The sequence below is a fragment of the Syngnathus leptorhynchus genome, chromosome 6, assembly GCF_054491065.1.
Source record: "Syngnathus leptorhynchus isolate UIUO chromosome 6, UIUO_Slep, whole genome shotgun sequence".
NCBI classification, from domain to species: domain Eukaryota; kingdom Metazoa; phylum Chordata; class Actinopteri; order Syngnathiformes; family Syngnathidae; genus Syngnathus; species Syngnathus leptorhynchus.
In genome coordinates, this window is record NC_141200.1 from 16,328,632 (window position 1) to 16,342,653 (window position 14,022).

Sequence of the window (14,022 nt, forward strand, 5' to 3'; positions counted from 1 at the left end):
ATTTTAACCGCTCAGAATCTGAGGACATTTGACATTTCAACAGGTGAAAGAGGATAAAAAACCTCAATTTCAAAACAACTTTGAAGATCCCATTAAGTATACAAATCCTTTGTTGATCTATCAAAGTTTGCTTGTTTTATTATTGCTCCTTGTGTATGTTTTTTAATGAGGCAAAGTACTTCAAAGGGGAATTTGATTGAAGATTTTGTCACAAGATTATTGCCAAAGTTCACTGGTCATGTCTGTCTACTTTTTGAGCTCCTTTCCGCTATTTGATACAGATTTAACAATGGTAGAACCTAATGTGTGGCCAGAAGTGGAGCGAGCAGAGCATTTGGCCCGAGGGGCTGCATTGAAGTGGGCTTCGGGGGTTTTCTGTCGACCTGAACATCTGAAACGACTGAGCCAGTACAGGAAAAGAGAGAGTCAGCGAACTGCCTCTATACATACAAGACTCAAGGTGACAGCACTGAAACACACCCAGATGGTCACAAAGATAGAATGCACATACAGTGCAGTATTTAAGTGTCTTCTTTTTTTAATGCCTCATTCACAAATCTTTTTTCTTTCAGTTAATGGTTCAATCATACTTGGAAGAAGTGGGTTGGGGCATGGAACAGCTCAGAGAGGCCCAGGCTGAACTGTGGGAACCATGTCAGGCTTTAAAGAAAGCTGGAGTGGAGTATAAAAGTAACCGAGATGAAATTAAATCTCTGGAGAGGCTGAGAGAAGTGTCAGTTAACCACCGTCAGCTACTCACTGCAATCAACAACCTGCCAAGACTTTACTCTGGTGAGATGCGTCCTCGTAAGTGATAGGCTGAACACAATGATAAAGATTTTATATGCATATTAAATAATAATTAGAATTTTCTGACCTTCAGTTTACAGGCATAAATTAAGATGTGAAACATATTACTCTAAAAAGTCAGGATCTGTTAACACCACTTGATTTATTACATAAATTCAAGTTTAAAAATGTAAATGTAAATAATGAATTTAATTTAGATAAAATGTACAAGTCATTTTAACTCATTTTATGAGTTGGGATGAAAACATTATTTTGGTAATTACATCAACTTAATTTAGCATGTCATGTGCACACAGATTCCACTGTCAGTAGGCTTAAAACAAAATTCAAGTTGTCACACATTGTAAACGTAGCTTGATCACTTAATTTTCCTCGACAATACATTTTCCATTTTAAGTTTCCTCTCTGACCCAAACAAGTGAGTGACAAGGTTCCATGGTGAGTAAAACGTAGTTCTAATTGGTCAATTTAATGACCGTATTTTCCAGACTAAAAGGCGTACCGGATTATAAGGCACACCTTCAATGAATGGCCCATTTTAAAACTTTGTCCATATGTAAGGCACACCGGATTATAAGGCGCATAAAATAGAAGCTATACTGCAACAAACTGAGGTCGACTGGGGTTGCGGTATGCATCCACTAGCCAATAACCAATGAGCCCTCTGGAAACAATCGCGTTTCTCAAACTATCTTATAAAATGATCAGAACTGACTAAAGTTTGATCTACTGCTTACCTATGTTTCCCTTTCATATTGATCCGTAAATTTACTCGAAACATTAACAGAGCAGCCTATTTTGACATGAAATAGCCTCGTCCGTATAGCAGCTATCACTATAGCATTAGCCATCCGCAAACTCCCATGAGCGTCTGCTCGCAGACTCCCATGAGCCTCAGCAAAGTGTATACAATCGGGTTTTTCAAACGAGCTCTTATAGAATGATCGGAACTGACTAAAGTTCGATCTAACACCTTGGTACTGCTTACCTATGTTTCCCTTCTGTATCAATCCGTAAATTTACTCGAAACATTAACAGAGCCGCCTATTTTGACATGAAATAGCCTCATGCATATAGCAGCTATAGTTGTAGCTTTAGCCACCCGTTAACTCCCATGAGCCTCAGCTCGCAGACTCCCGTGAGCCTCGGCAAAGTGTAAATAATCGCGTTTCTCAAACGAGCACCTATAAAATGATCGGAACTGACTAAAGTTCTATCTAACTCATTGGTACTGCCTACCTATCTTTCCCTTCCATATCGATCCCTAAATTTACTTGAAACATGAACGGAGCAGCCTATTTTGAAATAAAATAGCCTCGCAGGTACAACAGCTATTCAGTGACGCCCCCTGACCACGGTTGCCGTAATGCTGGAAAGCGATGCGACCTTGTAATTTACTAGTCATACTAAAAGGTACTGAAACATTTTGGCAGAGCACTGTGTACAACCAGTATGGATCAACAAATTCATCAATTGATCCATATATAAGGCGCACCGGACTATAAGGCACACTGTCGGCTTTTGAGAAAATTTTAGGTTTTTAGGTGCGCCTTGTAGACCGGAAAATACGGTAATGGGTTTAAAATTGTTTCAAGTTACTTTGAGTGAGACATTTAAAATTTCATTTAACTGACTCTAGCTAACCTATAGCACTGTTATCACGTTAGCTGTGTTCTTCCCCGGAGTTTGTTTAACCGTGACTACTATCTATAGCACAGTCATCCAAGTGGCCACTTTTTTTTATACAAAATACATTTTATTCATTCACATGTGTAGCTGTATTCCTTCCCCCCCAAATTGTTGTCTGATGTTACTGAGAGAGCAATTGAAGCAGTACGTAACTGCTCTGTTTGTATTTTCTCCGTCTGTTTAAAATATGTAGAAGAAATGGTAGTCATATATACAGCGCAGGACACAATATGAACCATCAAAAACAACAGTCAGTGTGGTTTTTTAACTGGAAGGTTAAATTAATAATAATAAGAATAATAGATCGGTTTTATATAGCGCTTTTCTAAACACGCAAAGCCGCTTTACATAGAAAATTCACATGTACGCACACACACACGCGCACACACACACACACACACACACACACACACACACACACACACACACACACACAAACAAACACACACACACACACACACAGATGATTGAGATGGTGTTTGAAGGAGTGCAGGGAGTCAGCATTACGGATGGTCAGGCAGAGCGAGTTCCAGAGAGTGGGGGCAGCAATGGCAAAGGCTTTGGCAATGGTCCAGTATTTGGTCGAAATAAAGGGGGTGAGCAAGCTGGCGTCAGCAGAGTGGAGTCGGCGGGTGGGGGTATAGCGGTGCAGGAGTTCAGATCGGTAGGTGGGGGCAAGGTTGTCTAGGGCCTTATAGGTGGTGACTAGGATCTTGAAATGTAGGCGCTGTTTTATGGGGAGCCAGTAAAGATGATGGAGGACAGGGGCGATGTGCTGTCTGCTGGGTGAGCGGGTGAGCAGTCGGGCAGCTGTTTTGAACATATTGCAGTTTGTGAAGGACAGTTGAGGGGAAGCCGTACAGGATGCTGTTGCAGTAATCCAGTCTGGAGGTAATAAATGCATGAACTAATGTCTCTGCTGCAGGGGTGGAAAGAAAGGGACGTAGGCGTGCAATGTTTCGTAGATGGAAGAAGGATGTTTAGGTGATGTGGTTGATATGTGGTTTGAAGGAGAGTGTGGGATCCATATAAAGCCCATAATTTATGACTAGAGGGGAGGGAGTGACAGAGTGGCCGTCAATGCAGAGTGTGAAGTTGTGGTAGGCGGGGAGGCTGGATTTAGGACCGAAGATGATGAATTCTGTTTTGTTACTGTTTAGTTTGAGAAAGTTTGGGGTCATCCAGTCTTTAATGTCTGTGAGGCAGCGAGTGAGGGTGGGGAGAATGCCAGGGGAGATGGTTTTGGTGGAGATGTAGAGTTGAGTATCATCAACATAACAGTGGAAACTGAAACCATGGTGGCGGATTATGTGACCAATGGGAAGCATGTACAGAGTGAAAAGAATGGGGCCCAGAACTGATCCTTGAGGGACTCCGTGTGCAACAGGGGTTGCGTGGGATTTGTGTTGGTCAATGGTTATGAAGTGAAATCTGTCAGACAGGTAGGATTTGAACCAGGAGAGGGCGTTGTTGGTGATGCCGATGGATTCTAGGCAGCTGAGAAAATGGAATGGTTTACTGTATCGAAGGCAGGACTGAGGTCAAGGAGGAGAAGGATAGTGAAAGAACCAGAGTCAGAGGAAAGCAGGAGATCGTTAGTAACTTTAAGTAGGGCCGTTTCAGTGCTGTGGTCTGTACGGAAACCAGATTGGAGTGGTTCATACAGGTTATTTGAAAGGAGGTGGCTCTTGAGTTGATATGTGACGGGTCTTTCCAGTAGTTTTGATAGAGATGTGAGATTAGAGATGGGTCTGTAGTTGTTGGGGTCCTCAGGGTCAAGGCCGGGTTTTTTGAGGAGAGGAGTGATGGCTGCAAGCTTAAGAGGTGAGGGGACTGTGCCAGAGTTGAAGGAGGAATGGATTATGTCTATGATGAGTGGGGCAATGGAGGTGAGGCAGTCTTTAACTAGTTGAGATGGCATGGGGTCCAGTGGGGAGTTAGAGGATTTCATGGTGGAGAGTATTTGGGAGAGGTCAGCAGAAGTTATGGGGGGAAAAGTTGATAGTCAGGGGACGGATGATGAAAAGAATGTGGGTTCAGGTTGTGGGGTACTAGAGGGGGAGGATAAGAGTTGGTAGTAGATGTTTTCTATTTTTGAGTTGAAAAATGACAAAAGAGTGTCACATTTCTCTGGGGTGAATGATGATGAAGTATTGTCGTGGGTTTTGAGGAGTTTGTTTATGGTCCAAAACAGGGAACATGGGGTTGAAGGACCAGAGTGGATGATACCAGAGTAGTAAGATGAGTGGGCTTTATTAAGGGCTGATTTGTAGTGATGCATAAGGTCTTTGTAAGCGAGGGCATGGACTGTGAGACTGGTTTTCTTGCATAATCGTTCTAGCTGTTGAAGTTGTTTCTTAAGTTTATGGAGTTCCGGGTTGAACCAGGGTGCGGAGTGAGTAAAGGTGACTGTTTTGGTTTTCAGAGGAGCCACTGGGTTGAAGGAGGTAGACATAATGTTGTTGTAAGTGTTGACAAGGTCCGTGGGCGTTAGGTTTTCCGGGTTGAGGGCGGAAAGGGTTTTTGATATGCAGGTAGAGAGAGTGTCTAAGCAGATGGACTTAAGGTTGCGAAAGATGATTGTGCGGTTTTGTTTTGGATCGAGGGTGGAGGTGTCAATGTCAAATAAGATGGCTTGGTGGTCAGATATGGTGAGGTCAAAGCTAGAAATGTTATGGATATGGAGGCCAGTGCTGCAGACCAGGTCTAGGGTGTGTCCATGCTTGTGGATAGGGAAGGTAATGTGTTGAGTGAAGCCAGAGCAGTTGAGGAAATCTAGGAAGTCCATAGAATGTTTATAGTCAGGGGAATCAATGTGCAAGTTAAAATCACCAAGAAGCAGGAGGGATGATGAAACAGAGAAAAGTGCAGTGATGAATTCTGAGAGGTCAGATAGGAAAGATGGGTTTGGTTTGGGGGGGCGGTAAATAATAACAGTAATGAGGGGTTTAGGTCCTGGAAGTTTAAGAGCCAGATGTTCGAATGATGGGGCAGAGGGTAGGGACAGAGCGCGGGGTTTGAGGTTTTGATTAAAAATGGCAGCGATGCCTCCCCCTCTGCCCTCAATGCGTGGGCTGTCCAAGTGAGAGTATCCTGAAGGGGTGGTTTGATTTAGTGAGAAATAGTCCAGGGGGTTTTGTCATGTTTCATTTAGGCAGAGCAGATCAAGTTTGTTGTCTATGATGAATTCGTTGAGGATGAGGCTTTTATTGTTGAGGGAACTTGTGTTGAAGAGAGCGATTTTCAGGGGCTTTTGTTTTAAAGCCGCTGGGGAGGTGGTTGGGATTGTCAGGAGGTTAAAAAGGTTCGGATAGGATGAGTTCTGATGACGTGGGTTGGTGTGATGACGTAAGAAGAAAGTGTGGAAGCCGTTGTGTGAGCTGCGGTCAGTCCAAATTGTAGGAATACTGTTTTCAGTAATTGAAGTGTAAATGAATTTTCGGCGAGATCAGCGGTGGATGTAGGGTGGTCGGCGTAAAAGGACAAAGTCTCGGCGTGCACTAACCAACTCCCCGGAAGGAGGAAGCGCGGGAACGAGTCGGCAAAGCTCTGCGGGCGTGTAATGGAATACCATGACGGACGTGGAGAAGTGGCGGATCCTGGAGATGAGTGGAGGCATTAGCCGCAGCCGAAAGCCAGATGGTGAGACGCGCGAGCAACGGCTTCGTCCTCGACGACGGCGCGCTGGGCAAAGCCCTGGGGGCAGCAAGCCGCGATGCAGGGCCCACCACGTCCAGGCCGCGTCGATGGCTTCCACGCCAAGCCTCACGACACCAACAAGTCTAGCCAGTACACAGCAGACACAGATCACGCCAAGGTTTTTGAAACTGTAACCTCTGTATTTCGGCGGGTAATCCGGTTCGAGATCGAGGTAGAAATCAGTTGGGGTCAAAGTCGGAGCAGCGAGAAGCGGCAGCCAGGTGCGCCCGCGTCCTCACGCGTGCTAAATTTTTTAATTGTCCCAGCACGGAGGTGGCGTGTTGGCAAGGGCTCCAGTCATCTCGTGGATCACAAGAGCTTAGGCTAGATCGTTTCCAGTGAGAGTTGGTCTTTGCCAAGGCTGCCCTTTGTCACTGATTCTTCACTTTGATGGACAGAATTTCTTGAAACCTTCCAGTCTGGTTTCCGCACTGCCTATAGCACAGAGACAGCACTGCTGAAGGTAACCAATGACCTCCTCATCTCTGCTGATTCTGGATCCCCCTCCCTGCTCATCCTCCTTGATCTCTCAGCAACCTTTGATACCATCGACCACCAAATACTCCTTAACCGTCTCCACACCAACATTGGTTTCCATCTCTCTGGACTGGTTCACCTCATACCTCGCTGACAGGACAGAGTATGTCAGCCTGGGCTCCTCCAAATCAAATATAGCCCCTGTCACATGTAGTGTCCCTCAAGGATCTGTCCTAGGACCCCTCCTTTTTATTCTGTACATGCTCCCCCTGGGTCAGGTAATCAGCCGACACGGCATCTCTTTTCACTGCTATGCCGATGGTACCCAGTTATACCTCCGAACTGACCCCAATCCACGCTCCACTCCGGTCCCCTCATCATCACCCACTCAGGCCCTTTCCAACTGCGTGGAGGAGATTAGGGCATGGATGAGTTACAACTTCCTTCAATAGAACAATTCCAAAACTGAAGCCATACAAATTGGCACCCCTCACCAGATCTAGTCATCACCCATAACCACGATCTCCTTCTTTGGTCAAGGTATCCCCCTTTCCCCCTCTGTTACCAACCTCGGGGTGAAGTTCGACCCACAACTTACCTTTACCAACCACATCAAACATCTGTACAAAATCTGCTTTTTCCATATCAAAAACATTTCTAAATGACGCCCCTTCCTCACCTTCTCCGATGCAGAAAAGCTCGTCCACGCCCTAATCTCCTCCAGGCTAGACTACTGTAACAGCCTGCTCATCAGTATCCCCAACAAACACCTCCAGAAACTCCAATTCATTCAGAACTGTGCCGCCCGAACTCTGATGAAAACCCGCAAACATGACCATATCACCCCTATTCTTCAGCACCTACACTGGCTTCCCATAACATCAAGACTTCATTCCAAGATCGCCCTCATTACCCACCTCTGCATCTATAGTAATGCCCCTCAATACCTCAAAGACCTCCTTATTCCTCACTCATCCACCCGTAACCTCCAGTCACAAAGCTCCAACCTCTTCCATCTGCCCCGTACATGACTCCGCACCATGGGAGACCGAGCTTCCTGCGTCGCTGCCCCCCACATCTGGAACACTCTCCCTGCACACCTATGTCAACCCCAGTCTGTGGACACTTTTAAAAAGGGGCTTAAAACTTTTCTGTTTAGAAAGGCTTTTCCCGGCTCCTCATCTCGTCTTCTATCGCCTCTGTGCTTTTATGCTTTTATTCCGGTTTCTTGTGTGTTTTTTATTTCTAGTCTTATTTCTGTAGCACTTTGAGCTTCTTTTATGAAAAGCGCTTTACATATAAAATTTATTATTATTATATGGAAGTTGAAAGGGCGAGTGGTGGGCGGCGCGGCGCACAAAAACAAACTGAGCGGACATGAGTGCCTACGGTACAAACACCTTAGGAAGGCAATGGTGGACAGGCATGAGAGCCAAAGGGCCTCATAACAAACAGGACAAAGGCCACGCATTGGAACCTTCGGTTATAAACTGCCTTGGCACGCGAAGTGGCTGACTAAGTGAGCACCAACTCAGCTGTAGCAGCGTTAAGATCGTCCTTCGAAGCCGAATGTAACCGCAGCAAAACCCATGGAACACGGTCAACCCAGTTGTTTTCCGAGAGCTTAGCACACAGCGCAGCCTTAAGAGAGAAGTGGAAACGCTCGCACAACCCATTTGCCTGCGGGTGGTAGGCAATAGTATGGTGAAAGTGTACACCCAAGGACTCAGCCAAAGCCAACCAGTAGGCAACCCAGGACGAGTGGAACATGCGGGCTACACCTGCCGAGGTTGTGGAGGACAGGGGAACAGCTTCCAGCCACCAAGTGGTCTGATCCAACATTGCAAGTAAATGTGTGAAACCCTTCCAAGGAGGAAAAGGGCCCACTAGATCCACGTTTACGTGGTCAAACTGCCTGGTCGGAATCGGAAAAGACTCAAGGGTCTCCCTGGTGTGACGGTGGATTTTGGCACGCTGACACTGCACGCATGCAACTGTCGAACCCCTAACATCCTTACGTACTCCAGGCCAGACAAACTTGGCTGTCTCCAGCTTGACTGATGCACGAAGGCCAGGATGTGAAAGGAAGTGGATGGAGTAAAAAAAACAACATCACCATTTCAACGGAATTCCGGGATGAGGGCCACCCGTGAACACATTGCAAAGAAAAGCGGAACTATCCTCACTCAAAGCCACTTCCTCAATCTTCAGAGCCGGATCTCAATTTTAGGCTGCAAATGTCATGATCAATAATGTGGTCTGCTGCTATCCCAGAAAATGTAACATTTGAGTTGGATTTGACAAACCAGCGCACACGACAGACAGTCAGCTTCAGGGTTACACTTACCTGCCACATGCTAAAAGTTTGTGGTAAACTCGGAAATGAACGCTAAGGGCTGCTGCTAGCGGGCCGACTATGGCTCATCAACTTTCGACATCGCAAACATGAGCGGTTTATAAACAACATAAGCCGTGAAATGAAAGCGGTATACTTGTGTTTGTTCTCTTGCAGCCTGGAACAACAAAAAATACAAGGGGCTGCCACACACCATCTACCAGCTGCTCAACACCGTATCTACAGCAACATCAGACACATCAGTAGTCAAAGCCACTATTGCCGTAGAAATCGGGTGGGCTAAGAGAGCTGTGCTTGCGAGGGTGTTCTTAGCTTATTGAAAAGAAAAAAACTCGACTGGGATCTTTTTCATGGCATCGTAAAGAGGATGCATGAGATGGGCCACACAAGGAAGGAACCGGTTATGAAAATGAACCATGCCCAAAAATTCCTGCAGCACCTTAACTGGGGCAGGACTGGGAAAATCCACCAGTGCCTTCACACTGGTGAACAACGGGACCGTGTTGCTGTGTGAATCCAGCCGCTTAAACACTTTCGCCAAGATAGACAAACACACAGTCAAGGTCACGTAAGAGAATCTGTCAACCATAATCCCCTTATGCGCATGCGCAGGAATTCAAAAAGCTGACTAAGTCTGCTTTAGAAAAAATAGTGGTGCCTGCCAAATGTGCAGAAAAATCCTGAAGATGTGAAATGGGGTAACGGTTGTGCTCAGTAATACTGTTAAGCAGACGAAAATCCCCACAGGCCCACCAAGAACCATTCCTTTTCGGCAACATGTGCCTACAGGCTATTCGATCACCCCACGATCGCCAAACACTTAATTGTAGCAAAATCCTCTTTTGATATAGACAATTTGGCCATGTCAAGGTGATGCACGCAGGCAAAAACGGGCGGCCCCACAGTGGGAATGAAATCCTCCACCAGTGGAAAAAAGCTGGAGTCACTAGTGACAGGAAATCTGCCAGCAACCTCTGATAAACATCCCCCTGATGTAAAAATACAAGCATGCACCATCACTCTGATTCCTTCGGTCTCAAAAAGTGGCAAAAGACGTACATTAAGAACATTGGCAAGCAGTCCATGTGCACACAAAAAATCAGCTCTGAAAATTGAGACAGCGATGGAGGCAATAACAAAATTCCATTGAAAATTGCGTCCATTGAAATACAGTCACCACCCTGGAGCTGAAACTGTGGATGGGTGAGCCGTTAACTGCACTCAGAGGTGGCCCACAATTTCTGGTCCTCTTGCCCGCAACAGTGATCGCAAGCAGGCTTCCTTGTGACCTGCAGTCCACCCAGAAGTAGCTTCCTGATGACGAGTCTTTGATGAAGAGCAACTCATTCCCCTCGCCGGTGCCCACAGCTGCTACTGGCACCAGTTAAAGTCTCAATGATCATCGACACACACACATCTGGGTGTGGTGAAATTTGTCCTCTGCATTTAACCCATCCCCGTGTGATTTTGATCCATCCCCTGGGGGAGAGGGGAGCAGTGAGCAGCAGGGGCGCCGCGCTCGGGAATCATTTGGTGATCTAACCCCCCAATTTTTCCCTGTCCGAAACCCCATAGTTGCAAGATACAACACAGCAATGAGCCCGGGTGCCAAAACGCTAATGGAAGGAGCACAGAACCTTTTTGTGCTTCTGGTCCACGTTCACCACTGCATCAGGAAGGACTTCTACCACCACGATCTGCCCAGCTATCCGCCTCGTAACCAGGAAAACATTATCAGCTTCTTCAGACAGTGATCACCAATTATCAGACAAATGGAGTTCGCCAACGCAGCGCGTACAGAGGGCAGCAAATGCCGCATGAAAATATACGGGAACAAGAATCCGCCTTCATCCAAACCTAACAGCATCAATATTTTGTCCATTAGATCCATTGCCGAGCCATCGCCCAATCCTGGGATTGAAAGAAGCTTGTCTGCCGTCTTTGGTGTCCAACAAGCTTCAGATGGAAGAACACAGAACTGAGTTCCTTTTTTTAGACCTTCCTCAGCAACTCTTGTGACACAGTGCTTTATTGCCCAAATTAGTCATACATTAAATAAACATTTAAACAAATAGCAATTCAATCATCTTGTTCTAGTTGGATCCTCCAGTAGTACCTATCAAACACAACCCAGAAGTATTGTGTATTTCCTCATAACCTATGATTTTACCAAGTAGTGTTTATTTGATATACCCCCTTGTACTTTGTAACTATTACAATCCATAAGTTATTATTTGTTGGACATTCTTTTCAAAAACTGTCAGTTGTGAAAGTGAAAATCTTTTCAATAGTAAATTCCTTGCATGTTTTCTCTGATCGGGTCTGTCTAGTAGGGAGCATGGTTTTGGAAACAGAGCGTCTGGTGGAGTCAAGAAGGCTCCTGGAAGCCCACGCCTACCTGATGAATCTGGAACAATGCCAGGATGACATTATCTGGCAGCTCAATGGGGCTGCTGGGATGCAAGGAAGTGAGCTCAGCACTGATGACCAGGAGCTGGTGTCCAAATACTTCTCTGGTGTGAGGAAACTGGGGGAGTCTCTGGGTGAGGAAACAACAAACATACTCTACATAAGCAGAAGCCACATGTTGTTTCTTTATTTGGTTTTTTGTTGCTTTATTTTTGTCGAGTGAATATGCAAAGATTGTGATTTTTTTTTTAAACTTGGTTCATTGCCATCCAAAAGCGCAAAACTTTCAGTTTCTACTCCGGACATTCTCCAGGGCTAGTGAATTTGAACTCCTCCGGTGGACTAAACCTCAACATTGTAATCGCGTTCTTCTGGTCGCATCACTTCTGACACTATGTAATGTTTTGTCAACATCAAAAGAAATCAAAATGTGGGTTCTCAAGAACATATCTTTGATACATCCAACCCACAACCTCTTCCTTCGTCTCCAATCCCATCCATCCATCTTCTTCCGCTTATCCGGGGTCGGGTCGCGGGGGCAGTGGCTTTAGGAGGGACTCCCAGACTTCCCTCTCCCCAGCCACTTCATCCAGCTCATCCCGGGGATCCAAAGGCGTTCCCAGGCCAGCCGAGAGACCTAGTCTCTCCAGCGCATCCTGGGTTGTCCCCAGGGTCTCCTACCGGTGGGACATGCCCGGAACACCTCCTCAGGGAGGCATCCAGGAAGCATCCTAATGAGATGCCCGAGCCACCTCATCTGGCTCCTCTCCACATGGAGGAGCAGCGGCTCTACTCCGAGTCTCTCCCGGATGACCGAGCTCCTCACCTATCTCTAAGGGAGAGCCCGGACACCCTGCGGAGGAAACTCATTTCGGCCGCTTGTATCCTGGATCTCGTTCTTTCGGTCAAAACCCATAGCTCGTGACCATAGGTGAGGGTAGGAGCATAGCTCGACCGGTAAATCGAGAGCTTTGCCTTTTGGCTCAGCTCTCTCTTCACCACCATCCTGCCCTCACTCGTGAACAAGACCCCAAGATACTTGAACTCCTCCACTTGGGGCAGGATCTCATCCCCGATACGGAGAGGGCATTCCACCCTTTCCCGACCGAGGACCATGGACTCAACGCCTCGGCTGCGCCCAGAAATTCTGTCCATAAAAATTATGAACAGAATTTGTGACAAAGGGCAGTCTTGGTGGAGTCCAACCCTCACTGGGAACGAATCCAACTTACTGCCGGAAATGCGGACCAAACTCTGGCATCGGTGATACAGGGACCGAACCGCCCTTATCAGTTGGCTCGGCACCCCGTACTCCCGAAGCACCCTCCACAGAATATCCAGAGTGACTCGGTCGAACGCCTTCTCCAAGTCCAGAAAACTCATGTGGACCGGTTGGGTGAACTCCCATGCACCCTTGAGGATCCTCCCGAGGATGTAGAGCTGGTCCCCTGTTTCACGGCCAGGACGAAAGCCACACTGCTCCTCCTGAATCTGAGGTTCGACCTCCCGAAGCACCCTCCTCTCCAGCACCCCTGAATCGACCTTACCAGGGAGGCTGAGGAGTGTGATGCGCCGGATGGTGGACCAGAATCTCTTCGAAGGCTTCCGGAAGTCATTCTCCATGGCTTCACTAAACTCCTCCCACACTGGTTTTTGCCTCAGCAACCACCAAAGCCGCGTTCCGCTTGGCCATCCGGTACCTGTCAGCTACCTCCGGAGTCCCGCAGCTCAAAACGGCCTGATAGGACTCCTTCTTCAGCTTGAGGGCATCCCCTACCACCGGTGTCCACCAGCGGGTTCGAGGATTGCCACCACGAAAGGCCCCGACGACCTTACGGCCACAGCTCCTGTCGGCCGCCTCAGCAATGGAGGCGTGGAACATGGTCCACTCGGACTCAATGTCCCCCGCCTCCCCCGGAGATGGGAGTTGAAGCTCTTCCTGACAGGGGATTCTGCCAGACGTTCCCAGTAGATCTTCACAGAGCGTTTGGGTCTGCCAGGTCGGACCGGCATCCTCCCCACCATCGGAGCCAACCCACCACCAGGTGGTGATCAGTTCAAAGCTCCGCCCCTCTCTTCACCCGAGTGTCCAAAACATGCGGCCGCAAATCCGATGACACGACTACAAAGTCGATCATCAAACCGCGGCCTAGGGTGTCCTGGTGCCAGGTGCACACATGGACACCCGTATGCTTGAACATGGTGTTCATTATAGAAACAGCCTTTTCTTTGCATTGAACAAAAAAATAATCATTTGTCCACTGCAGGTTAAAAACCCTGCATTTTAAATCAAATTTTATCTTACCTAATCTTTTCGCTATTATTCCGTTCTCTTTGAGAGGGGCGGGTACGGTGGTACAGAATGTCACGTTATATGCGTGTGTGAAATACAGGACCCGGCAAAATGATCTGACACATTTGTAGGTTTAATAAAATGCAAATAAAGAAACAAAAACCTTTTTTTTTTTTTTTAAAGTACATATTATGCCATTTTGTTTCGTTTTGTTTCATTTCATTTTCTTTTCGTTTTTGAATAATGTTATTTTGGTCTTACCACCGCCACATTTTCTAGAGTTCTGGCG

The 14,022-nt window shown here is 46.8% G+C and overlaps 1 protein-coding gene and 1 pseudogene across 7 annotated transcripts in view; both read left to right on the plus strand.

The window, feature by feature from the left end:
- exoc3l1 (exocyst complex component 3-like 1) overlaps positions 1 to 14,022 on the plus strand; it is a 137,741-nt gene that overhangs the window by 15,915 nt on the left and 107,804 nt on the right. For 5 of the 7 annotated variants that reach the window (XM_085913787.1, XM_085913786.1, XM_085913789.1 and 2 more), the window contains exons 2-4: positions 282 to 460; positions 573 to 792; positions 11,362 to 11,574. In XM_085913787.1, the coding sequence (XP_085769913.1) occupies positions 290 to 460; positions 573 to 792; positions 11,362 to 11,574 (604 nt within the window). In that variant the 5' untranslated portion in view covers positions 282 to 289. Of the gene's footprint in view, positions 1 to 281; positions 461 to 572; positions 793 to 10,606; positions 11,575 to 14,022 lie in introns of those variants that run through there. The other 2 variants (XM_085913791.1, XM_085913792.1) reach the window with 2 other exon arrangements.
- On the plus strand, positions 6,072 to 8,653 carry LOC147056187 (uncharacterized; annotated as a pseudogene).